Here is a 27,729-nt window from a genome sequence, read left to right on the forward strand (position 1 = left end):
TCAATATCAAAGGCGAATGATACACTCACCAATAAGAAGTTTAAACCTTTGTGAAACGATCTCTGCATGAATGCATTTCCCTTTACTAATATTTATTTTCCTCTGTAACAACTAAAATGTTCAAAGTTTTTTTTCCCCTCCTAATTAAAAAGGAAGCATAATTTATCAACAGCTTAGTTAGACACTTCATTATGAGAGGGTTGAGGGAGATTTTAGAATGAGCATTTCTAGTGTGGGTATTCCGAAAAACAAGAATTTATAGCTCAGCAATAAATAAATAAGTAAACCTTTCAGAAATGTTTATTGTTCCAGCTCATTAAAATGTTATGTCTTTTGGACAGTATTTCTTAAAGGCCATAAAATTAATAGTGTATTTTAAAAGTTTTATTGGCTTGTATTTCCTGGGTCCAATTTAGCCCTAGTGTTTAATTGCGCTGTCTCATACAGGCTGGAAGTCTGGCAGTTAATATTATTTTTCTGTTTTAAAAGAAAAACATTTTCCTTCAGGGCTGGCTTCCATATTTTTGAATGTGTTTATTTCACACTGCCTCACATCCTCATGCTCTGAAATCTTGAGACTCTGTCAGAGCTAATCTGGATCTGGTATTTCTTTGTGTCTTAAAATTATGCCGAAATTTCAATTAATAACTAATCATGCTCTTGGCCTGGGAAATACACACAACTAAAATCCTGCATATCAGCTACCAGAGTTAAATTTTAAATCTTTCATTACACAAAGCAAGGGGAGCAATAAACATTTATTTGAGTACCTTCCATCTAGGCAACCTAGGCATTGCATGGACTATAGAAGGTGATGAGGCACCATGCATGTCTTCAAATATAGAAAAATTCGAACCTATTCATTGTACCTTCTATAAATGCACTTCATAGCAAGTAAATTTCTTTACCTCTTCAGGGGACTTGCCTTCCACCTACTAGTCCTATTTAAAATCTGCACAATAAGAAAACCTCTTCCCTTTTAGTCTTCCTAAGTGAAGTTTTTTCTCAAGGCTCCCAAACCATGCACAGACATTCAGAGTCAATATTCACAGAACATTTCAGGATTCTTAGAGGTATCATTCTGATGGACTTTCTCTTCATCCTTTGGGCTTTGCCAGACCTCTTTCATAGCGCTGCCTGAAGACTTGTTCTGAAGCTTAGCTGCCGTTTCATCCACCCCATTTCCAGGAAGCATACTGACCCCGTTTGGCATCTGCTGCCTTTACCTGCTCAGTCCTGAAGCCCTACACCCAGTCCTGAATATCTCACATTTGCCTTTCTTTTATTATCTTTTATGCAAGGATTCCATTACCTTCTAGCAATGCCTTTGCATCTCTACATTCCTCTCCATTTCATCCTTTTTAAAGGTAACAGAATTATCATTTTAAGCACAAATCTTTAGGGGCTTTTCCTAGGCTTAGACCTTTTTAATGGTAGTTCTCGTTACCTAGAACAGTGCTTTAGACCTTTCTCCCGTTGTGGCACACACCAAAAAGGCAATTAATATACAGGGGTATGTCAAGGGGCTAACTTGGATCTGGAGGCCACTAGCCTGAGGCACCGTGCTGATTCAACCCCTGCCTCAAGGCTCAGGTTTACCTTATATGGTACATTCACTGGACCATTTCCACATAGAGGATAAAGCCCAAACCCCTCGGATTCAGTCTTACTTAGGATCATCCCCTGCCCCTTCCCTCCAAAAGTGGAGCCTGGAATAAGAACTTAAGTATAGTCAGTTTGGAAGCAGAAGCCAGGGATTAGATGATGCGAAGACAAGGAGAGGAAAAACCCTCCAGATGACCAGGTCTCAGTTCTATGGAGGACTTTCTAGGAAAATGTGTAGAACAAGTCCCAAAACTGTCCCAGCACTGCAGGAAAGCAGGACCTTTCACCATGACAAACCCTTGTCTCTCATAGATTGGGAATTGCCCCAAGGACCAAGATTTGCATTTCCAGGTTGTATCTGCATCCGAGAAAGTCCTAGAGTTTTGTAGGCATGAGCCGGGCAAGTGCACTTTGTTGCCCCAGATATTCTGTATTCCTGTAGGCTAGATGTAGAATCACAAATGTCCTGTCTGGTCTACCTCTGCACCACTCAGACCTTGTTGTGGTTCATGTTAAGTTCACTCTGTCACTTTAATTAGTGGCTGCTCATACTTTGGTGTGGGGGCGGGGAGCGGGGGCAGACCGACTTTTGACCAGGGGGTTAGCGGACCGGCTGCAGGCTCCACTGGTCTCAAGCTGGTCTTAAGGCTGTAATTGAAGCTTATCATTTCCCTTCTCTGACACCCATTTCTGAATTTCCTTACACTCGGCCAGTAATTCTGCTAGTTTGCCTGGCTCAGTGGCCCCAACTGCCATCCTCGAGGAGTCTGAGCCCTTGGCTGCCTTTCCTATTCTGACTGTCCTTGCTATATTCCACGTCACACTGTTACCACCAGACACAGAAGCGCCAACATATGTCCCAGGGAATCTCCAGCATTCCCCCCCACATCCTTCTCTCTGCCCCCACACTATGGCAGCAGTCCCCCTCCCTCGTGATGGTTAGGGCTGATTATCCCACCTGTCCAGTAAGTCCTCCCCTTGCCCGCTGATACCTGAGAGACACAAAGTAACCAGGCAGAGTTTTGGCTCAAGTGGAGCCCGTGTCCAATAGTGCGATGATTCTTACCTGGGGATGAGTTTGCCTCTGAGGGACGTTTGGTAATGTTGGAAGACACTTAAACTTGTCACAATTGCTACTGGTATCTGGTGGGTAGAGGCCAGGGATGCTGTTCACCAGCCTATAACACGCAGGGCAGCTACCACAATAAAGGAGTCTCCAGACCTAAGTGATGGTAGTGCCTAAGGCTGAGAAACCCTGACATAGTAGAAATGATTCTCCCCCGGGAGCACGGACTTTTAATTTTACAGGGTTTGGCACAGTCTTGTGCCTGGTTCCCAGGCCCATGTAGTCCAGCTGTTGAGAGCACAAGACCAAACGGTATCCATCGGTTCAGTGCCTATATACGGCATTCCAGAAGCCAGAGTCCTAGAATTGTCCAGTCAGAAGATGGGAAGGCTGGGTAACTTACCCATTTGGATCTTGGGCTGTGGGAGGACACTGCGGTGGGATGCTGGCTTGGTCATATAACTGTATTACAGCCACGCTGAACTCAGGCAGGTGGAAGAGATACACGGGGACCCGAAGTATCTGCTATATGTAAAACATATTCGACACACGGGCGGGGGCTTTTTCTCTGCTGCCACTGTATACAAGAGCCAGGTACATGGGTTCATGTGAGTGGCTTAATAAGCGTCTGTTGACAAAGGCTGAAGGAGCTGTGAGTGAGTAAACAATAGTTCAATGAATGAATGGAGTCTTCCCTGAGATTTGTGAAGTGTATTGAATATTTTAGCATGGTTATCAGTATCTTCTTAGATGAAGAAACTCAGAATATCAGCTCCGCGGTTCCCTGTGGATGTCGTGATGGCAGCATTCAACATCCCTCATGTTTATTCACAGTGTCTCTCTTCTGAATTCGATCTACTGTTATCCAATTTAGAGTAGTTATATAATATTTACTTTGAGATTCAGTGTTCTGCTTTGCTCCTGAACGATGCTTCAGCTGACACGTTCATGAAGGTGTCATTTGAGTGAAATTTTTAAAAAGGGGTGGTATTTCAGGGGTGAACATGGAGTGTGGAAAAGGCCACGAACAAACAAACATGGGGACGAGAAATCTCTGGGCACGCTTTCAGGTGGCAGTGACAATTGGGTCTTAGTACACGTGGAATGTGTCTATGGCCGTAAGAGGAAATCTTTGAAAATCGAATTGGAGCTACAGTTTGCCAGGCCTTTGACCAGCAGGCTGAAGCACCTCGCACCTTCTTACGTGGTCCCGTTACGGTTGTCTGTGATGTCCTGCCTCTGCAGTAGAGCTAGCTCTTGGTCACGGTGACAGTACATGACGTGCTTAATTTCTGAAACCATTCTGTTCAGATCCTATCTTGCAAGACTCTGCACTGGTTTTGCCTCTGGCATCACATTCTTCCTAACCATTCTTGTCCACCTAGATGTCATCCCTCAGCTTTTATTGTTTGCCCTTCTTAATTCCCACCCACCTAATGGTTAACACTGTTTCATCTTTACTCCTCAACCACTTGGGCGGCCAGCCAAGGGCAATGGCCAATTCTTTCATTCTCTGTGTCAGCAAGCAGACTACATGCACACAGAAGGTGCAGTAAATAATTGGAAAGGTAAAAGCATCCAGTTTGATGATGCTTATCTGAATCCCTTCTACATGTGAATTTTAAAAGAAGGAGTATGTTTGAGGAAAAATGTTAGTAGCATAAAGTTGCCCCTCTTTTACACTTTACTATTTACCTGCTTTTTTTTGTGTGCTTCCCAGTTGGAGAGAAGAGAGGGGCGGGGTATATCTGACAGTGTGGGTGTATTTGTTTTAATGTTTTAGAACTTTTTGTTGTCTAAACCTCAGCCGGCAAAAGAGTCCAAGTGACCAGATTGGATTTCTTTAGCCTCCACAGATTTTAGAAAATTTATAAACACAACTAAAGGTGTTAAACATGTTGATTTTTAATGTGATACCATTTAAGGCATATTGAAATGATAAAAGGTATAAAACTGTTTTTGATGAAATCCCACACATCGGGATCGGTGGTTATACTCACCACCTGTGATGGAAATGCCTTATAAAGAGTTCCTTTAACTTCATGTATTTTTGTCAATATAATAGTCGATGTAGAGTGCACTTTTCCTACCAGGAGATTCACCTTCTGCAAGGTTCCTGTCCTCCCTTCTACCCCGCGCTATTTCTCTCATGCCCCACCCTCAGTTTTCTCTTCTTTCCTGTGTACTTTTGTTTTGAGTTATTCTTGATGGCGTCTTGTTTTCTTCGGCTTATTTCCTAGATGGGAAGTGATGGAATTTTACGCCTCAGTTCTTCAGCTCTGAATAATGAATTCTTTGCATATGCAGCACAAGGATGGAAACAGCGACTGGCAGAAGGTAAATTTCTCTTTTCCATTATTATTTGACATGTTTGAGTACACACACTGTACCGAGCTTCACGCCTTTCTCTGATTTCCGAGCCTTTTTCTCCCCCTGAAGTAAACTTGAATTTAGTAAAAACTCCTGATCTGTTCCAAATGGCTTCACTAATTCTTTGTTATACTTGGCATTTTTTGATGTCTGATGTTTTTGAAGGAAACGTGAGGTTATCTGGAACAGAACAATTTTTGATGTAGCTCGACTCTCTTTGGAATGGGAATTTTAATCACTTGTTTGAGGCATTATGTATTCTCTTAATGTCCTAGAACCTAAAGAATCTTCGTTTAATACTCTCTTCCCCTAAAACCACCGCTTCACCTTATTCTTCTGTTAGTCATTAAGCTTCTTGAAAGACTCGATATAACCAGTGCTTCCACATTTCTACTCCCTAAACTGCTCACATTGTTCTAGGTGGGTGTGGCAACCAAAATAATCCCTCCTGGAGAATATTAAGGGCTTTATAATGGCAAAGGCGGTGTCCTCTTCTTAGTCTTGACATTTCACGTTCCTTCTGCAATCTCTCTCTCTCTTTTTTTTAACTTCATCCCAGTTGAAACCATGTACCTGAGATGTTCATAATATATTTTAAATTGTTTCCTGCAGCCACAGGGCCGAAAGCCATCCCTCAGCCTCCTATGGGAGCTGTGCTCTTCCGTCTGATGGTGCATGTTGATGTCTCTGCCATTTTCTTCTCTGGTGTTTTCTCTTGGGGCTGTGCACATCTGCTAACCAGCCTCCTTCCCCACCATGGTGTATGGCCCATATATGCCAAAAACCTTCTGGCTTTGGCTCCTCTTTCCTAATCCTGCGTTCTATTCCACATGCCTGCTGGATCACCCTAGCCCATAGCATGCACCTTAAAACCATAATGCCAATATTAACCTCACCATCCTCCCTTTACCATCTGCTGTCCCTTTTGTTCCCCATCTCTACTAATGTCACCACTGTCCTCAGAGCTCCTCACTTTGAAACTTGATGATCTCTTTGGTCCTCTTCTTCTCCCCAGGCTGACTTGGTCATGAACTGTTAATTGTGCTGTGAATCTGAATCCCCTTGAGCATTCCCACAGCCGCTGGCCTGACTGTCCTCTCTGCCTCTCCTCTGTGCTGTTCGACAGCCTCCTGGCTGGAGTTCTCTTGTGTCTTCATCTTGTCTCTAAGCCACTTATTTGGCCATATTTCTCCCCGAGTGAATGCCATCAGGGCCTCCCTCTGTCACTTGTAGGGAAAATGTAGAACTCGATTTATTTATTTTCAACTTTTTTAATGTTTAGAGAGACACAGAGTATGAGCAGGGGAAGGGCAGAGAGAGAGGGAGACACAGAATCTGAAGCAGGCTCCAGGCTCTGAGCTGTCAGCACAGAGCCTAATGCGGGGCTCAAACTCACAAGCTGTGAGATCATGACCTGAGCCAAGTCAGATGCTCGACTGTCTGAGCCACCCAGGCACCCCTAGAACTCTCTTTAAACCATGTATTTGGGGCGTCTGGGTGACGCAGTCGGTTAAGCGTCCGACTTCAGCTAGGTCACGATCTCGCGGTCCGGGAGTTCGAGCCCCGCGTCAGGCTCTGGGCTGATGGCTCAGAGACTGGAGCCTGTTTCCGATTCTGTGTCTCCCTCTCTCTCTGCCCCTCCCCCGTTCATGCTCTGTCTCTCTGTCCCAAAAATAAATAAACGTTGAAAAAAAAAAAAAAAAAAACCATGTATTTGCTAATTGGCCTCAGCCTACCTTTCCCATTTCATTTCCTCCTACTCCTACATTCTGCTTACAATTGGCCACTCAAAAGAACGTAAATACACATGTTCATATCTCTGTGCCTTGTGAGTTAATTACTTTATAAAAGCTTGGTCATCCTTCAGAAGCTAACTCAAGAGCCATTTCCTGTATGTGGTCTTCCCTAATCGATTCAGGCAGAATTAAGTGCCTTTATTCTTATGGCCCATACAGGGCTTTCGACATTATATTATAGTCAATTTGTGTGCCTTTTCTCCCACCAGACTGATTTCATTAAGGGCACTGAATATACGCTATTTCATCCACAGCCCCTACCATACAGTATATTTGCTGAGGGTTTTAAAGTTCATCTAGGGCTAAATGACTATTTGAGCGATGTTCATAAAAAGAGAAGCTGTAGAAATATTATCAGTACTCAGCCTTTTACTTTTCAACATCCATAAAAGTTTACTCAAATTAATTATGTGTTTTCTTTATTAATTGGCAGAAGCTATGGCCACTCTTACTCCATACATAAACATTTTCTTTCTAGGAGAGTTTACTCCAGAAATGCAGTTGCGGATAAGGCAAGAAATTGAGAAGGAAAAGAAAACAGAACCTTGGAAAGAAAAATTCTTTGAAAGGTTTTATGGAGAAAAGTAAGTACGAGAGCATTTTTTTCTCATTTCTCTCTGAAGGAAATGAAAGTGTAATTCTCTGCTTCACGTGGCACACGAAAAGCTGTAAAGCTTAATAAGGCTGCCATAAAAGGCAATAGTCCCTCAGTGTAAGAAATCGCAGGTAAAATTATAGCAGCATATCAGCACTTAAAGTTTTAAAAAATGCATTTTCAAGGGTTTATAACCTGTCCATGAAAATTCATTTCGGACTGAAAATTGCACATGAAATCTGATAGAAGTCCGTTATGGCTTTCTTAACTAGATTTTAGTAAAAATCTCCTGTTTTTAATCCAAGCATATTCATTAACAGATACTTCAGAGATAGTTTTAGACACATTCAATTCTCACATTTTTTCCTAAAATGTTGACTGTGCATATACACGTGTTTAGTCCTTGTTCTGGGGGACAGCCTGAGGTATTACTCTTCACTCTGTCCATCTTCCTTTTTCAGTGTAATCAGCTTTTAGTTTATTATTTTTCTGTGTGTGCATTTCTTTTTAAAATAAGCCACATGGAAGTGTGGTAGTGACTGAATTAAATTGAAAGTAGTTTCGCCTCTGCCTCACATTTAGAAGGGACATATCTTACTGGAGCAGAATTAGAGCCTCCGAGACCATAGGGTCCCTAAGGGAGGAGGAAGGATTTAGGAGCTGACAGTGGACAGTGACCTTAAATCCTCCTTAGAAAGGAATTTGTGCTTGAACTCCCATATGCACAATTAATGCTTAAGAGTTGTCGTTTTGTGTAAATGATACTGAGGTGGTGGCAAGTAACAAAATCCGTACCATTTGATCTAATTTCATAAACTTCCCCCTGTAAACAGGGAGAACAATGTCAAGAGGCTCGTCTGAGTGCTCTTCTTGAAAAGGAATCCCATGGGGCGCCTGGGTGGCTCAGTCGGTTAAGCTTCCGACTTCAGCTCAGGTCGCGATCTCGCGATCTCGCCGTCAGTGAGTTCGAGCCCCGCGTCAGGCTCTGGGCTGATGGCTCAGAGCCTGGAGCCTGCTTCCGATTCTGTGTCTCCCTCTCTCTCTGCTCCTCCCCCATTCATGCTCTGTCTCTCTCTCTGTCTCAAAAATAAATAAACGTTAAAAAAAAACATTTAAAAAAAAAGAAAAGGAATCCCATGATTAACAGCCTGCTTACTCAGAGGAGGCTAGCATTGGTGGAGTGTCCTAACTAGCAGTACCCTCAAGGAGGAAGGCTTGTGTTCACTTGCTCTCCTAGAACCATGGACGTGTATACATATTTAAACAGAACTAACAGGAGATAATTCATGTGTTTTCTCAAAAATTAAAAATGCAGCAGACTACTTCTATGCCTTCGTATTTTGTCACCAGCATATTGCTCAAGCTTGGCTGCATCAAAGTCCTCATTGGAGATGTTACGTTGTGTTGTGTTGTGTTGTCCTATGCTGTGCCGTGTTGTGTCATGTTATGTTTATTTTGAGAGGGGGACAGAGAGAGCACATAGGAGGGGCGAGGAGAAGGGGAGAATCTCAAACAGGCTCCCTGCTGTCAGCGTGGAGTGGGTTTGGATCTCACACCGTGAGATCGTGACCTGAGCCAGAATCAAGAGTTGGACGCGTAACTGACTGAACCACCCAGGCACCCTCTTGTTGGGGCTTTTAAAAATAGATACAGTTTTCCAGGACCCATGCCAGACATAATGATTGGGAGTCTCCAGGAGTTGAGCCCAGGAATATGCATCTTTAGGTGCTCTCCAGGTCATGCTGGTGCCGAGCGGGATTAAGCACCCTGGAGGATGACCCTGAAGACCACTCAGGAGGCTTCCTCACCTTTTGTCAACAAAGGAAATGTTGAAAGCACCCTTTCCAGTGCTGGCAAAAGATAACCGAGCCAGTTACCTCCAAAGCACTGGTCCTTAGTTGTTGTTGAGTGTCGGGCCCTCTTTTTTTTTTTTCTTTTTTTGAATGCAGCAAAAATTGTTCCAACATCTCATCTGTGCCAGACACTGAGGTGCAGACGTTTGTAGGGCTGCCTAGGCTCTGTCCTCAGGCAGCCTGTACCCGAGGCACCATGTGTTACAGAGAGCTCTCCTTCATCCGGGTCGTCATTGAGCATGCTGGGCTCTGATATGTTTCTAACAGCTTTTCAGGGAATATGTCGCTTAACCCGCCCAACAGTCCTATAAGGTGGATACCATTATTATTCTTACGTTAAAAATGGGTTTAGGAAATTGAGATGCAATGAAACTAATTTTCCCAGGTTTACACAGTGTGGTTCAGTAATTTGCTCAGTGTCTTAATGCTGCAATTCCTTCTCAGAAAAATTCACACACATATATATTTTTTACATAAAATTTGGGGGGCTTTCAGACTGTCATGCGTATGCCCTGGGGAGTGACAGCTACAATACTGTAAGTAAGCGTGGGTCCCTGTCATCATCCCGGAGTTCTGAATACAAACAGTTCTTTTATTTGACCCTTTTCTTGCTGTAGTTCATTCATAGAGTTTCTGTCCGCTTATGTCACTGAACTTCTTCCTTGTCTTTTTCTATCTTTGACTACACATTGGATTAACAGGTGTATTTTGGACATTTCATTGACTGCCCTTGTAATTTGGTCACTTCTAGATTACCTACACTTCCCCAGTATGTGAGGGATTATTTCTCCTAGTGTCAGATAATTTTCGGTTGACCTGTGCCTTTTCCCTGCTTTAAGTGTTCCCAGGAACGTTGCCGTCCAAACTCCCCTCTGGTTAAGATTTGTCTACTTTGGTTTTCAGCTCTCTGAGCTGTTTATTTTGTTTCTTACTGACTTACTCTCCTTATAACAGAGTACTGTTCTGTATTTTCTTTAGTTAGAGATCAGCCATATATATGCTAAGTCAGAATTATGGGCATCGGTCTGTTGATTTGCAGTCTATATTTCTGGACTTCAGTGTTTTCCTTTGTGGTGTTATGTGCTGTACTGTGAAGATCAACCTGCTATGCCTTGTACCATCTTAAATCCATTTTTTTCGAGAAAATAATAAAATGTTGACATAGGCATATTTTGTACGGTGCTGTTTTCCATATATACATATGCATATATTATATACATATATTTACTAATATTAACTATATTTAATACAAGTTAATACATGTATTATATCCTTATCAACCAACTAGCAGAAATTTGGCTGCCAGTGGATGGATACTGTATATTCTATACCTAACCTACTATCGATGCTTGGCCTAGCCCCAAGGGACCTTATTTCTAGTTGATTATTCTGCTTTAAATTTATCTGTAGTTGTTCTGTTCCTCTCAGTGTAGGATAGTCATAAATTATAGCTTACTTTGAACCCATCTCAGGGAAAGTTGAAAGAAAAGAGACTAACTTTGAGGGTACTATCTTCTGTCTTCTTTTAAGACCTTCTGAATTTTAGTAAAGAAGGCAGTGACACCCCAAAAAATGTATTCAACTTTATTTCCCTTTCATTTTGAGGATTTTGGTAAGCAGTTGAAGAAGATTTCACTGAGGTTTATTCCTGTCTCGATACCATGATAGCTGTATTTCTTCGCTCAAATATGTTTTCCCCAGAAGAGAGAAGTGTTCTGTCCTCTGCTTATCTTTGTAATTTTCTGTACTCTAATTTAACTTCATTTAGAACAGCATATTTCTCTACCATGTGAGGCTGACATCGTAACTTAGTGCATTAACTTAGTATAACTGAGTATGGTATACTTAGTATGACTTAGTATGACAGGAAATAGTGATTTACAATATCTTTGTAACTCTGATGAACTTTCCTTATGACATGAATATCAGATTGGATTTTTTCTTGATACTCTTTGCTATCTTCTCTGGAATATCTTTACAGAAAGTGATCACATGAAAGAATTTTGCCTCATACAAAATTGCCTCATACAAATGTAACCTAGTAGAATCAACTTTGTCGACCCCAGATATGTTTGTTATATTTTAGTGAAATTTCCATACTTTTTTTTTAATGTTTGTTTATTTTTGACAGAGAGAGAGAGACAGGGCACGAGCGGGGGAGGGGCAGAGAGAGAGGGAGACACAGAATCCAAATCAGGCTCCAGGCTCTGAGCTGTTAGCACAGAGCCTGACGTGGGGCTCGAACTCACAGACTGTGAGATCATGACCTGAGCTGAAGTCGGACACTCAACCGACTGAGCCACCCAGGCGCCCCCCCCCCATATTATTTTTAAGTTAGACACTTAGAGGCTAAAATAAGGTAACACCTCTTACATTGGTTTAAGAGAAGTTAATCTTTGGAAATCATTTCAATTTCAAGATTTTACACCATACCCATCTTCCATTGATCTTATTTGCTTATGTTGCATCCTTTCAAGACTGTGCTGCTTTCGATTAGAATTGCTACTTTCTGATAAGAAAAAAATTAGATCTGGAGTGCCTGGGTGGCTCATTGGTCAAGTGTCCAACTTCGGCTCAGGTCACGATCTCGCCGTTTGTGAGTTTGAGCCCTTCATCAGGCTCTGTGCAGACAGCTCAGAGCCTGGAGCCTGCTTTGGATTCTTTCTCCCCTTCTCTCTGACCCTCCCATGCTCATGTTCTGTCTCTCTCTGTTTCTCAATAATAAATAAATGTTAAATTTTTTTTTAATTTTAGATCTTATACATTTTTTTGCTTTTCTGTCCAATATTTTGTAATCTTTTGTAGTACATTATTTTTTTTATTCCTTTTACCAACACTTGGCAAAGTTCATATCTCCTTACTTACAGAACAAAAATCTATACCAAAAATAAATAAGTTGGTAGATAAATAGGTAAATAAATATAAAAATGCATAATACATTTCTTAACCAGAAGGAGAGTTTATTTTAGTTACGATTATAAAAGCAGTAGAAAAACTAAGTCATCATAAACCAGTTTACATAAATGAAGCGTATTATTTAGTGATTATAAAATCAATTTGATTCGTTTACTTCCGTTGAATACTCTATACGTATCTCCAAGTTGTCCCTTTCGTGTTTTGTGGTTGGGCAGTAATTTAATATTTCTAATTTCTGTTCAGGTTGGGCATGTCAAGAGAGGACTCAATAAAGCTTACTTCTGGACCAAACAATGATGGCGCTGAAAGCAGTTCTTCATGTGGACCCACTGGCCTCCCAGGTCTTTCTGCACAGACTCCCTTGGAAGAGCAACAGCCAAAAAGCATGAAAAGTCCAACTTCACCAGAGCCGGAATTCTGTGCTATGGTAGATGTAGGTAAAGACCTAATGGCAGAATCGGAATCAGAAGATATCTTGATCCCTGAAGAATCTGTGATTCAGGAGGAAATTGCTGAAGAGGTAGAGACTAGTATCTGCGAATGTCAGGATGAAAATCATAAGACGATACCTGAATTTTCTGAGGGGTCTGAAAGTCCAGCCAACTCTCACGAAGAGCCCCAGGTAGCACCTCCTGAAGATAACTTGGAATCCTGTGTTATGATGAATGATGTTTTAGAAACTTTGCCTCATATTGAAGTTAAAGTGGAAGAGAAATCAGAATCTCCCCAGGAAGAAATGTCGGTTGTTATTGATCAACTAGAGGTCTGTGATTCTCTCCTTCCTTCCACTTCATCTGTGACTCATGCCAGTGACACAGAACATAAGGAGCCAGAAGCTGCAGTAGAGACCAATACTCCAAAAATAAAGACAGGGTCGTCTTCTTTAGAAGGCCAATTTCCCAGTGAAGGAATTGCCATAGATATGGAGTTACAGAGTGAGCCTGATGAACAGCTTTCTGAAAATGCTTGCATCTCTGAAGCTTCCTTCTCTTCCGAGAGCCCAGAAGGAGCCTGTACCAGCCTGACATCCCCAGGAGGGGAAACCCAGTCCACTTCAGAAGAATCATGTACTCCAGCCTCCCTTGAGACAACGTTTTGTTCTGAGGTGTCCAGCACTGAAAATGCAGACAAATATAACCAGAGAAACCCCCCTGATGAAAACCTTCATGCATCTTTGATGTCAGAAATATCTCCAGTATCCACTTCACCTGAGATATCAGAGGCATCTCTCATGTCCAATTTACCTTTAACATCCGAAGCATCCCCGGTATCAAATTTACCTTTAACATCAGAAACGTCACCCATGTCGGATTTACCTTTGACCTCAGAAACGTCTTCAGTGTCTTCCATGCTTCTCACATCTGAGACCACTTTTATATCCAGTTTGCCTCTTCCTTCAGAAACATCTCCAATTTCTAATTCTTCCATGAATGACAGAATGGTGCATCAGCAAAGAAAGTCCCCTTCCATCTCTGAAGAACCACTGTCCCCACAAAAAGATGAAGGCTCTGCCCCTGCCAAGCCCCTGGGCGAGAGCCTTCTCTCTCAACAGAGGACTCTATCAAATACTCCTGAACCCGTCAATATGGGTTCTTCCGTTTCTCCTGAAGCATTTCCATCTGAAGAATTGCACAGTAAGACTCTGAGTCAGCAGCCTTGTAAATCACACGTTGAAACTGAGAAGCCCTATCCTGCTTCGATTCCAGAACTTCCTTCTATAGAAATGATAAAAGTTAAAAATCATAATGTCCTGCAAAGAACAGAGAAGAAAGGGGCATCTTCACCATTGGAGTTACCGGTCTTTTCTGAAGAGACAGAGAGTAAGGGAAACGAGCTTCCATCAGCTAAATTACAGGACAAACAGTATGTCTCATCAGTGGATAAGGCTTCCTTTTCAGAAGGCTCTAGAAATAAAACCCATAAGCAAGGAAGCTCACTGAACCGATTGGAGACCTTGCATTCTTCCAAGTTGTCCGAGCCTTCCAAGTCACCCGACGGGATAAGAAATGAAAGTAGAGAATCCGAGATATCAAAGAGGAAAACAGCAGAGCAGCACAGTTTTGGAATCTGTAAGGAAAAGAGGGCTAGGATAGAAGATGATCAGTCAGTGCGGAACATATCGTCCAGCAGCCCCCCTGAGAAAGAGCAGCCCCCCAGAGAGGAGCCCAGGGTTCCACCTCTCAAGGTATGGAATAATAATAATAATAATAACAATGAAGACAATTCCATAGATAGGCTTTTCCTATTTAGATGCTTAGTTTTCTAATTTTAAATAAGGTTTTCTTCCCTCCAGGTTTTCTGTAGCAGTTTACAGTCTAATACTCCAACACCAGTCTAATATTAAATGATCTTTTTTAAGGCTGTGCGCTGAGCTCATATGATAATTTTAGATACACACATATATGTACTTAGACCTCAGCATTTAAGGAAAAAGAAATGAGGAGGGAGAACAGGGCCTGGAGGAACCTATAGGCCATGATACAGGGTCTTTCGGAGACTCCAAGGCATAGGACAGAGACCTACATACAGTTGGGGCAAGTTGAAAGATACTTCAGTGTCCTAGAAAAGTCCAGTAGGACTAGGGAAAGTAGTCAAAAGTCAGAGGCGTGCACTAAGGAGGTGAAGGTATAGGTAATCGGTTTATTTTCCAGCAAACATTGACCACCACCATTGCCTAGCAGAAAGGACCTGACATATGGAAGAAACTCATTAAATATTTCTTCAATAACTCAGTGAAATTGCTTAACACACCCTGAGGGAAAATGCTGTAGATGTAGAGGTATACAGATTCTATTCTATTCTATTCTATTCTATTCTATTCTATTCTATTTATTTATTTATTTATTTATATTTGCAAGAGAGTAAAGAAGTATTTAACTTTACAAATAATAAAGCCTGTAGTCAGGCATTCCTATTTATATATTTTCTTTTGATCCCAGGGAGGAATTAAAGGTGAGAAAACAAGCCTTTTATATAAATTGACTCTGCCTAAGTAAACTGAAAATTGAGGTTAATTCAAAAGAAACACTCTGTTTAATAATAATAATAAAAAATCTTACCCAATATAATCTATATTTATTTGGTGCTTTCATCTCAGCCCATTTATATTGTCTTACAATAAAATGGGTTATTGCACCATAGGTTTGGTCTAGAATTATAAACCTATTCTAGCTTTGTTTCTCTTAATCTCTTTCTCTTTATTTTGCTCTAACCTGACATCTATTTTTTGTATGTGACTCATGATATCCATAAGGCTGACTTCGAAGAGTGTAGCTGTAGTTACTCTATTTAATAAAGTAACACCTATTAAGGTTCTAGAGATGTGAAAGATGAACATTAAGCTGCAATTAAAACTCTACTGTGCATTTTAATTTCTGAAGCAGTGGGAAAAAATATAAGCAAACTTTTCATAGGAAATATTTTTAAACATAGCAGGCTAATTTTTCTTGTGAAAAGCTTGTTTTCAATGTAATATACACTTTATGTAAAGATAGATACCATAAGTATATTTGATGTTTGTTCAACCTTGAGCTCTTCAGTATATCCAGGCTTAATTGTTTCTTAATGTTTTTAGGTTTGTTTTGTTTTGTTTTGTTTAAATTTTTTTTTTTCAACGTTTATTTATTTTTGGGACAGAGAGAGACAGAGCATGAACGGGGGAGGGGCAGAGAGAGAGGGAGACACAGAATCGGAAACAGGCTCCAGGCTCTGAGCCATCAGCCCAGAGCCCGACGCAGGGCTCGAACTCCCGGACCGCGAGATCGTGACCTGGCTGAAGTCGGACGCTTAACCGACTGCGCCACCCAGGCGCCCCTTGTTTTGTTTTGTTTAAATGAAGGAAATATTTAAAAGTAAAAAACAAAATCTCCTCTCTAAATTCATTCCCCCCCCCCCCACCCCGGAGCCTTTGGATTGGAAGAGAGACCTCGCGAGCTGGAAAATGAGAAATAAGTAGCTCAGTGAGATAATTTCGATAATTTCTTCTACCAAAGTTCCATAGCATAATTGGAGATCCTCTAGTAAGTGTCAGGGGTTTATAGTGTAAATACACATGTGTTAAGAAGAGAGATAAGTGTTCTAGGAAAAGCTTTGTCCAGAGAGACAAAACCAAGGGAAGCACAGTACTGTCAACAGCCCTGAATGGGGAGCCCAAAGACTCTCGCTGTCACTCACGGGCAGCCTCCACGGGCTCAGCTTTTTCAACTGTACAATGAGGTGCCTTAACCAGAACCCTTCTAGCTCTACAAATCTGTGACTCTAAGGATGTTTTTAGTGACTGGGGCATCCCAGCCATTGCTATGGGATGTTGGGTGTTGGGCCTTGTGCCTCGTGAATTTGGTGATGACTGAGTCTCTTTCATTAGCATGAGGAGGTGGTCACTGTGGGTTGGGATATTTATGGAATTCAGCAAATTGAGGATTACCAGTATCAGAAGAAACTGCCCAACCCATAGTTGCTTTTAGAGGCAGAAAACCAGAGTCACCCTTGCTTTCATGAAAAGATAATGCTTTCAAATCCCTCTGGAAAGCAGAGCACTCACACAGATACAGTCTCACTCCATCTTTCTAAGAGCCCTGTGAAGGAAATAGACCAGAAATAACTAGTCTCATTTTACAAGTGAGTTTGCAAACTCTTATTGTGTGCTTATTACACATGTATGAGGCGGCATGCTAGGTGGAGTGGGAGTACCTAAAAACCACAGGGTCTCTGGTTCAGGGAGGTCCTTGGAGAAACTGAGGTACACGGTGAGTTGCCTAAGATCACGGATTTCCTCTGAGTGGAGCCAGGATGAAAATTCTAGTCTCCTGACCTCTTGGCTAAGGGCTTTTTTCTCTGTGTCACATTAAGAGGACAACCCATGTAGAGTTAAGGTCCCAGTTTGCTATGCCAGCAAGGAAGATAATTTAAAAGCTAAATATCTCTAAGTCTTTTTTAGCTAACCTCATTTTAAGAAGCATGGATTTTGTTTCCATTTATATGAGGCATTAAGAAGATGTTTCATTTCCATACCAAATGAAGTCACCGGTTGATGTTTCTGTAGATGAAAAACAGAGATTAGAAATTTTAATTTCACGTTCATGCTACATTTACTGTTGCTTTATACCCTGAAGGCCCATTCGGGGATTTAGGTGTAGTTGGTGCCACATTAAGAGAGAATGCAGCTCCTCTTTCCTCTTGCGTTATCACATTCCTCATGCCTCCTCTGTGATCCTGTACCAAGCGCTTTATCTTTCCATTCTCCCCTTCCCGTAGATCCAGCTTTCCAAAATTGGGCCACCTTTTATTATCAAGAGCCAGCCAGTCTCCAAACCAGAGTCTCGCGCATCCCCTAGCACGTCGGTCGGCGGTGGGAGGAACACAGGAGCCAGGACCCTTGCAGATATCAAGGCCCGGGCCCAGCAGGCAAGGGCCCAGCGAGAGGCCGCGGCAGCCGCTGCTGTGGCCGCCGCGGCCAGCATTGTCTCCGGAGCCATGGGGAGCCCAGGAGAGGGTGGAAAGGCGAGAACCCTGGCACACATCAAAGAGCAGACAAAGGCGAAGCTCTTTGCAAAGCATCAAGCCCGAGCCCACCTCTTCCAGAACACTAAAGAGTCCCGGTTGCCTGTGCTCGGCTCAAAGGATGGGCCTCCCAGCTTAGAAGTCTCTTCTGCCCCTGAAACAAAAATCGAAGGGTCTACTGGCGTGATTATTGTCAATCCAAACTGCAGATCTCCTAGCAACAAGTCCGCGCACCTCCGGGAGACCAGCACTGTATTGCAGCAGTCTCTTAACCCAGCTAAACTTCCAGAAACTGCCACTGACTTATCTGTGCATAGCTCTGACGAAAATGTACCTGTGTCGCATTTATCTGAGAAAATTGTTTCATCTACCTCTTCTGAAAATAGCAGCGTGCCCATGCTTTTTAATAAAAATTCTGTCCCCGTGTCCGTTTGCAGCACTGCTATGTCGGGAGCAGTTAAAGAACATCCCTTTGTGAGTTCTGTTGATAAATCCTCCGTTCTGATGTCTGTGGACAGTGCAAACACTACGATTTCTGCTTGTAATAGAAGCATGTTAAAAACCATCCAGGGAACTGACACTCCGTGCATAGCCATCATACCAAAATGCATCGAAAGCACTCCTATCCCCCTCACGACAGAGGGCTGCCGTGGATCGAGCCCCATGGATGACAAGCCGGCACCACTGTCCAGCAGCAGTGCTAGTAACTTAGTCTCCAGTCAGTACACCTCTGTGCCAACTCCCTCCATCGGGAATAACTTGCCCAGCCATCTCTCCACTAGCTCTGTCTTGATTCCCCCAGCGGGAGTTAATAGCAGATACCCTTCTGAGAAGATAGCCATGCCTGGGAGTGAAGAACAGGCCCCCGGACCCTTGGGTACCACTGTGAGAGCCGCCCTCGGCTGCAGGGAGTCGGTAGCAGTCACAGACGCTCTGGCTGCACGGCCACATGTCGCAATGTTTACTGGAAGCATGCTAACAATAAACTCTTACGAGAGTCCTCCCAAGTTGAGCGCCGAAAGCTTGGACAAGAATTCAGGGCTTCGAAACAGGGCAGACAGTTCTGGGAAACCTCAGCAGCCTCCGGGGGGCTTTGCACCAGCAGCCATAAACAGATCGATTCCATGTAAAGTCATCGTTGACCACAGCACCACGCTGACCTCCACGTTGTCTCTGACCGTCTCCGTGGACAGCGCGGAAGCCAGCTTGGACCTCCAGGGCAGGTCAGTGAGGACAGAAGCCTCCGTCCAGCCCGTGGCGTGTCCTCAGGTATCTGTCATCAGCAGGCCTGAGCCAGTTGCAAACGACGGCGTAGATCACACTTCCAGTTTCCTTGCTGCTCCCGCGGCAAAGCAAGACTGTAAACCGATGCAGGCGGCCTGTTCAGGTCTCCGAGAAGGACCCCTGGTTGTTCCAGATAAGTTAAATGAGGCGACTGCTCCTAGTAATAGCTTTGCTGAGCAGGCACGGGGCCCAGCCACTTTCCAGAGTGAAACAGACACCACCTGTAGCAATCAGTACAACCCAGGCAACCGGATTTGCTGGACTGAGGAGGGGATGAGGGGCCCAGGGCAGCCTCTGGTTAGTCACTCTGGTTCAAGTAAACAGAAAGACTACCTGGAGCAGAGCTGTCCAAAGCCTATCAAAAGCGAACACGCTGGCTACTCACACATGTCAGAACTTCATCCCAGGAATCTCATGACAAATGTCCCTCTCCCGGTGAAGTCTGAACCTCATGACGTGGACAAGGGCTTTAGAATGGACACCGAAGACTTCCCCGGCCCCGAGCTGCCTCCTCCGGCCGCAGAGGTCGCCCCTGGTGTGCCGCAGGCACAAAACGTGAAGGCCTCCACCTCCGGCCCCATGGAAGAGGCCATCTCCTTGGCTGTGGACCCCCTGAAGAGAGTCCCCAGCGCAGGGAGCTCCGGCTGCCGTCTCTCATCCGTGGAGGCTAACAATCCACTGGTGACACAGTTGCTCCAGGGCAACCTGCCTTTGGAAAAAGTGTTGCCTCAGCCCCGATTGGGAGCCAAGCTCGAAATCAACAGACTTCCTCTGCCTCTTCAAACTACCTCAGCAGGTAAAACGGCACCAGAGAGGAACATTGTAGAAATGCCGTCCAGCTCTCCAAATCCAGACGGGAAGGGCTACCTGGCAGGGACCCTTGCACCGCTGCAAATGAGAAAGCGAGAAAACCACCCCAAAAAGAGAGTCGCCAGGACTGTGGGGGAACATACGCAAGTTAAATGTGAGCCAGGGAAGTTGTTGGTGGAGCCAGATGTTAAAGGGGTGCCTTGTGTCATCAATTCGGGCATGAACCAGCTAGGACACGGCCAGCCTTTTAAGCAAGAGTGGCTGACCAAGCACTCCATGCAGAACAGAATTGTTCACAGCCCTGAGGTCAAACAGCAAAAGCGGCTGCTCCCCTCGTGTAGCTTCCAGCAGAACCTATTTCACGTCGATAAGAATGGCAGCTTCCACCCCGAGGCTGGCATCGCACACCGGCAGCAGTTCTACCAAATGCCCATGGCTGCCCGGGGCCCCGTCCCCAGCGCCGCGCTATTACAGGCCTCTGCCAAGACCCCAGTGGGCTGTAACGCGTTCGCCTTCAATAGGCATCTCGAACAAAAGGGGTTGGGAGAGGTTGGCCTTTCTTCAGCACCTCACCAGCTGAGGTTAGCCAACATGATATCCCCCAACGTGCCCATTAAAGAAGGCGATGACGTGGGAGGGGCCGCGCACTCCATGCCGAACAAAGCACTGGTGCATCCCCCGCCCCCGCCCCCGCCGCCCCCCCCACCCTTGGCTTTGCCCCCGCCTCCCCCACCGCCACCTCCGCTACCTCCACCTCTTCCGAATGCAGAAGTCCCCTCCGATCCGAAGCAACCGCCGGTTGCCATGGAAACCACTAAGCGACTTAGTTGGCCACAGTCCACGGGCATATGTAGCAATATAAAATCGGAACCTCTTTCTTTTGAGGAAGGTTTAAGCAGCAGCTGTGAACTGGGCATGAAACAAGTTTCCTATGACCAGAATGAAATGAAAGAACAGTTAAAAGCATTTGCGCTAAAAAATGCAGATTTCTCTTCCTATTTGCTTTCTGAGCCACAAAAGCCTTTTACCCAATTAGCTGCTCAGAAAATGCAGGTGCAGCAACAACAGCAGCTCTGTGGAAATTATCCAACAATACACTTTGGTAGCACGAGCTTCAAAAGGGCGGCATCTGCAATTGAAAAGTCCATTGGGATTTTGGGAAGCGGCTCCAGTCCTGCCACGGGCCTGCCTGGTCAGAACGCTCAGATGCCCGTGCAGAACTTTGCCGACAGCAGCAACGCGGATGAGTTGGAACTGAAATGCTCTTGCCGGCTGAAAGCCATGATCGTGTGCAAAGGCTGTGGGGCCTTCTGCCACGACGACTGCATAGGTCCCTCCAAACTCTGTGTGGCTTGCCTGGTTGTGCGGTAAGAGCTGGTGAAAGATGCAGTATCCCTTTTCAACACGGAAAAGCCAAACGGCGTCAGCAGCAACAAATTGAGTAACTCAGTGGTTTATATCGTGATAATTTATTTTACTTTGGAACAGATTATCTTTTCTCTCTGGGATTATTTACTTGCATTTCCCAGAAAGGGGAGGTCACGTCCCAGCAGAGTGGCTCATCAGCATGTCTTTTACAGATTAAGTTGCCATTCCCAGCTTTGGAAAATTTCTGTCCACGTGTATACAGGTCACTACCCCATTCGTTATTATTATTATTATTATTATTATTATTATTATTATTTTTAATCCAGGTGTAGATAGGAAAAGGACATTTTTAATTACTTACTGCTAACCAGAAATGCAGATGTAGAAAGAGAACGGGAAAAGTGATTTAAGGTGGTTGGTGATTCATTCTCTTGTAGATTAACCATTGCAACAAAGGCTTTCACAGTTGACTCTTCTGGACCTACCTTTACCACAGTGATGCAATCGTATTTGGAAAGGGGAATCTTATTTAAATGTACGATTCCTTGTATTTGCTCCTATCTCAAAAGATACATTAAAGGAGGTATGCCATTCATGAACTCCACTGTCCTTATTCTCTTCCCTCCCTTGTCACTCTTTTCAGAGCCTGGCAGAATGTCTGGCTCTGCCTTGGACCTTGTGCACACATTGTAGTGAAATGTGTCTTCTACCTGAAGTTGCAGTGTGGGCCTCGTGCCGGGTAATCTGGTTCGAGCCCTTTGACACCTGATACCGTCAGATGAGTTGACCAGCAGAGGGCCATAGGCCCGTAGGATTTCAGAGCGTCATGTGTAGCTTTAAAGAGCAAGTATGAAAAAAAAAAAATGCCCTAAAATTAAAAGTAAGCAAATAAAACGCTGTGTATGCAAACACATACAAATGGGTTGTAATGTTAATACTGGTCCATTCTGTTCACTCTAAAGACAATTACTAAACACTAAAAGGGAGGGGGGCAGAAATAATTGTAGCCCTTTATGGATGACACCAGTACATTCTGGCTTCCGACTCTGCAGAGGTTGGCCACCTCTCTTTTAAAGTGTCATTGATGACAAAAAGGAACTACCGAAGGGTGAAGTGTTGATAGATTTCTGAAAAATGTTTTTCTCATGATTCACAATCTATATATTTGACTTGAAAATAGCCCTTATTTTAAAAACCCGTTCTAGGTATCGCATGTTTTGGGGTTTTTAACCCCCTCAGGTGAATTCAGTACATTCTTCATATTTGGGGGAGTGGAACTGCTTTTGAAAACGGGATACTGCATCTTACAATTATGGTCCGTGTTTATCCAGTGAAGTCTGAATGTTGAGGATGGGAGCTACATTCCACATGCTTTGGCCACCCTCATGCCAGAGAACAGCTGTAGGTCAGCAGGCTCTGTTCCTTAAAGCAAGTTCAAAAGCACATGCACATTGTGGAAAGATGAAAGGCAGCAAAAACCACGCCCGTTTAACTTCAGATTACAGAGCACAAAAGGCGGAGTGCCATTAACCCACTGATTGACTGTGGCCCTAGAATTAAAAAAAAGAAACAAAACATGGGGGTGGGAGGGATCATCTGTATCCAGGGTAAGAATGACAGACATTTTCGCATCAATGTAAACTTCTGACATTCCCTTAAAAACGTGTCTTAAAAATTACCTGGAATGAGCAGAGATTACATTCCTGGGGGGGTGGGGGAGGCGGGGGAAGAAAGAACACTTGTGACTTTTTTTAATAGTATTCCACTATGGTACGTGTATTTTTTTCCTCCATATTTATTATTGTGATGTTGCCAAATTTTGTTAGGTGATGCAGATGTCACATTTATTAAGAAATTGCTAATAGTGAAAGATACTTAAAAAGAAAGAAAAGCAAAGAAGGGTCTGCCTCCGTGGCTGAGATTTGGTGCTTCAGTACTTGTGCTTCTGTTTTTCCACACTGAAAGGAACAAAGTTTCATGACTGAGAAATTAGCAGGTGCACTTAACCGGCCGGTCCAGGGAAGGCAGGGTAAGTTCCAGTGGATCCTTACTTAGTCCACTCTGCACCAGGTTGTGTTTGGGTGGCGTCCTCTCTGTGGGCTGCGTGGCCTGCAGTAGTATCTTGGTTCAGAAAAGCATGCTCTAGTCTCACAGAAGGGCACCCCTAAAACGGAGACACTTGTATGCCAACTCCTTCCAGATCCAGTTGCCGCTCTTTTGGTCAGGTACTGTCCACACCAGCAGATTCAAAATCACTACATCAGTAACTGGCACGGTGTTGAAAGACACTCATTCTATAAAGCTTTGCACTCTGTATATGACATACAGTTGAGCCTGAAGTGATGCTGAGCTCATTATCAGTTCCATCTTTGTGGAATACTGCCTGCAAGTTACTGGGAATAAAGTGTCCTTCTGTATGTTTTGGTTTTTCACACAGTAGGTGATTTTTCACATAGTTTGGGAGAATTGATTGTTGATCGGGCATGGATTCAGTCACCCAGGTCCAAAGAGGGTATTTTTTCTGTGCCCTTTCTCTTTTTTACCCCAGTTTATCTTCGCAGTGTTCACATATGGTTTATATAACTGAAAAGTTGATATCTTTGGGCTAAAATAATGATGGAAAGAAAAATTCAGAAGTAAAATGTGGGTCAGATATTTTACAAGTGTCCACTTAATATATATATATATATATATATATATATATATATATATATATATATATACACACACACACACACACACACACACACGCAAGCCAGTATATTTGGATTAGGTAAATAGGTTACTAGTTTCCTGATTTCCACAGGTGTCTGCCTATGTGCAAAGGTAGTATGTTATTTACTACATGGTTATTGTGGTGTAATGTGCAAATGTTAGTGTGTGCATTATCCTGACTATTGGACACTATGATATCCCTATCAGGAATAGAACTTGCACATGTAACATGTAATTTTTTTTTTTTTTTATCACAAAGGATGTATTTCCCTAAGTAGCACTTTTGGAGCAGGGGAAGGAAGAAAATGGCTATTCCCTAATCCCCCTCTTCTATGATATGCATATGCCTGAAGTGTATAAAAACATTTAGGTAGATAATGGGCATGTTAATAAGAACGTTCTGATGCAAATTCATTTTCAAAATGAAAATATTTTTCCTTTTCCAAAGTGAGAATAGCAGAAATGTTGGTGAACCCAGAGCACCACAGTTATATATAATATTTCTCTGCTAAGGTCTAGTTTGAAGGAGAAAAACTTGAAAACAAACCTCTGAGGTTGAGCCTGGTTGCTACAAAGACTTTATGGTGGTATGTGTTTCTGGGATGAGCTATTATAGCAGGTTTAGATGACTTCTAGACCTCAGATGTTCTCAGTCGCTCAAAATAAGCATTCAAAGCCCAAGAAGCTCGTGCATATGGTGCTCGTAACGCAGTCAAGAGTCCGAATACGTGACGCCGCAGCCCCATTTTTAAACCCTCACCCAATGTCAAAAGAGGAAGTTACTGTGGCCTTGGTTTCCCAGTTCCTTCTCGGTCTGTTGAGGTGCCAGGGTAGAGAAGCCGAAGCCAGGCTTAGGGTTGCGTCGTCTCTCCAGTGTGGACGCCAACGCCCGCTGAGCGTGCAGAGCCCAGAGTCACTGTCTTTCTGTGTTTCTAGAGAACAATGTGAAGAGTCCTAGAAAAGGAACTCATCAGACTGTCAGGGGCCTATGTAGCCAAAATGTCACTGAATATAAAAATCTTCAGTCCTCATGCTTTGTCACTGTAAAGCGAACAAAAAGCATTTTTACTATAATTTAAAGGAGCTGCTTTTTTATAGCACATACTATTTCGCTTTGTACTATATTTGATAGTTGCAGAATAATTTAGACTGTAGAAAAACTTTGTTGTATTTGTACTGTTCATGAATGTTTCAAAGAAAAGTGCTTTACTTGGTTGCCATAATTTTCTTGTACTGCTGTATTTTCCCCCCTGCTTCCTGGAAACCTAATCTGATTCATATTTTCAGTACAGTACAATTTTTTGGTTTTTTTTAAATGTGTGTTTGTGTGTGTGGGTTTTTTTTTTTTTTTTTTTTGGTCAGTATTCTGAATGTTTACATCTGTTTGACATTAGCCATTTAATGCCTTTTTAAAAAATAAAAATAAAAAAAAGGCGGTATTACTCCTACAGTGTAACAGCAAAATGTGAAATCAACCCAAACATAACATGCATGACAAACACAGATTGGGGGCGAAGGCCCTGAACATACAGACATTTTCTATCAGCATACAGAAAAGAGAAACCCTCCTTCAGTCCTCTACCAAAGAATATATTGTTCCCACAGGAAAAACTCAGAAAAGGTGTGTAAAACCCTCAGAAGGGAGAGCAGTTGGTTCAGTAAGACTGCTACAATTTAATACTGTTATGCTTGCTTTGATACCTGACTAAATGTGACTGAGTGCAACGAGCATTTAAACAATTTTTAGACAGTGTTTTGTTTAGAATTCAGGGATCATGCATTCTTTAATGGTGCTGTTTGTTTTTTTATTTCTTTTCTACAAAGAAAAAAGTGTTGCCTACAAAAGTGACTGCTCACAATACCATAAGTTAAATGAAATGTTTGTCTCTTCCATGTTTCTCTGTTTATCCCTTTCTCAAAGTAACAATTTGGGTTTCAATATTAAAATATTCTGGAGAAAATAAAGAAATTCAACAGTAAATCATTGTCATTTTTAATTTTTTAATGAAATGTAGTTACATAAAATGTGTTAAATACATTGGAAATTTCACTTAGGATTATAGGGAGGAAGAAAAACACATACTGTTAAGTTATCTACCCTTTCTGGTTTGGTGAATTGTCAACATACAGTTCCAACTACTGTTAAAACTGTCAAAAACTGAAACCTATTTGAAATTCACAGTATCTGTTGTGCTTATCATTTAAAAATATATCTGGACCTTGTTTTCATTAAAGATCTTGCTAATTCTTTATACTGAAAGACATTCAGGTCAAATTGTTAACTACCGTATTTAATTTTAACTCTCCAAATGAATTAACTTTCCAAATTGTTTTTTAAAACAATTGGGTTAATTTTTTTCATCTTGCATTGAATATTAACAGCTACAGTTATTTGCAGAAAATGCTGTGAATCGTTCAAACAAAATTGCGTCAGTTATACTGGTTAAAAAAAATACGCATATCTTTACAGTAAGATGAATCAGAAAGCTTTAAACATGATTGGCTAAATTTGAGTTCAGCTGTTTTCATCTACATGGAAAATGCTGTCTTTGGCCACCAGATGGCGAAAGAGTATGTTTACTTTTGGAGGGGGGAAGAAAAGAACAAAATATGCTGCTTCCTCCATTTATAAAAATGAAAGTCCAACTTATCCAAGTAAGTCAATGGAAAATGGATAATTCTAACTGATATTTTCACTACAAAGATGGCAGTCCTTTTTTTGTCCTATTTTTCCCCTTAAAATATTTACAAAGTGCTTTCTTAATTTTATTTAACGTGGAAGTTTTTTATTTTCATTGCATTACTCCGCAGGCATCCTTTATTTCAAAATTCATTAGAGAAAGTTGAACAGTCCAGAATTCTTTAAGCCAATGTTTATTGAAACTGATCTGAATGCTTATATAGTTTTGACTCATTTATTCTCATAAAATTGATACGGTTATACAGTTTTTATATAAATATTCTATTATTCCTAATATATTAGTGTGGCCTGGTTTGAGTAAAAATTGCTCTTAGCATCTGAAGTACTTACTTGTATCCATCATAGGCCTTATCTAAGAACAAGTAATTTGCCCAGTGATTCATCAAGTTTCACATAGACGCTTCATTGTCATCAAAGATAAGTGTTTTATTTTGAAAGAACTTAGCCAGAAGAGAAGTTGATACAACAATTTGGGCTTTTTTTTTTTTTCTCCTGCAGAAGGCAATTGAACAGACATCCTAGAAAATGTATTCGAAGACTTTAATTATAGGTTGCCTAGACTTAATGTTTCAATAAATCATTCCCAAGTCTTTAGCCTTCATTGTCTGAATATGAAAGAGATATCACAAATGATCTTCATATAAATAAACTTTTAGAGTTTTAACAGTATACTAAGCAAATACAGCAATTTCCCAGAGTTGTTCCCGAAAGGCAGATTGTACTTAAAAACATAGTAGATAATACTTGTGAAATGCTAGTACGGAGTGCTGCAAAGCACATTATCACCTTTATCCTTAGAAAAATTCTTTAAGGTAGGCACTGTTATTATAACCATATAATAAATAAACCCGAGTCTTAAAGAGTTTAAAGAAAAGAATACACAGCAAAAATCTGAAGTATAACAGCATTGCTCAGAGACCAAAGCCTATCCTCTTATTTGCTACAAGATGCAATGGCCACTGTGCAGACTTCTATATACTGGGGATTCTGAGAAAAATAAGAGGGTCCCAAACTTGAAAAAAGTACTGACTGGTGGGAAGGATGATAAAATAATTTTAATATGACAAGAGTATAATCAAGTCATGTACAAGGTGCAGTGGGGAAGAGAGAGCCAAGTGGGTGAAACCAATCAGGGCTGCCGTTGGATGAGA

The 27,729-nt window shown here is 42.3% G+C and overlaps 1 protein-coding gene across 6 annotated transcripts in view; it reads left to right on the forward strand.

The window, feature by feature from the left end:
• The window catches only part of ASXL3 (ASXL transcriptional regulator 3), a 180,417-nt gene extending 154,559 nt beyond the window's left edge, over window positions 1–25,858 (forward strand). For all 6 annotated transcript variants that reach the window (XM_045456917.1, XM_045456921.1, XM_045456919.1 and 3 more), the window contains 4 exons: window positions 4,912–5,008; window positions 7,316–7,421; window positions 12,445–14,386; window positions 17,455–25,858. In XM_045456917.1, coding sequence (XP_045312873.1) covers window positions 4,912–5,008; window positions 7,316–7,421; window positions 12,445–14,386; window positions 17,455–21,165 — 5,856 coding nt within the window. In that variant the 3' untranslated portion in view covers window positions 21,166–25,858. The remainder of the gene's footprint in view (window positions 1–4,911; window positions 5,009–7,315; window positions 7,422–12,444; window positions 14,387–17,454) is intronic.
• The last annotated feature ends 1,871 nt before the right edge of the window (window positions 25,859–27,729 follow it).

Source organism: Leopardus geoffroyi, chromosome D3 (assembly GCF_018350155.1).
Source record: "Leopardus geoffroyi isolate Oge1 chromosome D3, O.geoffroyi_Oge1_pat1.0, whole genome shotgun sequence".
NCBI classification, from domain to species: domain Eukaryota; kingdom Metazoa; phylum Chordata; class Mammalia; order Carnivora; family Felidae; genus Leopardus; species Leopardus geoffroyi.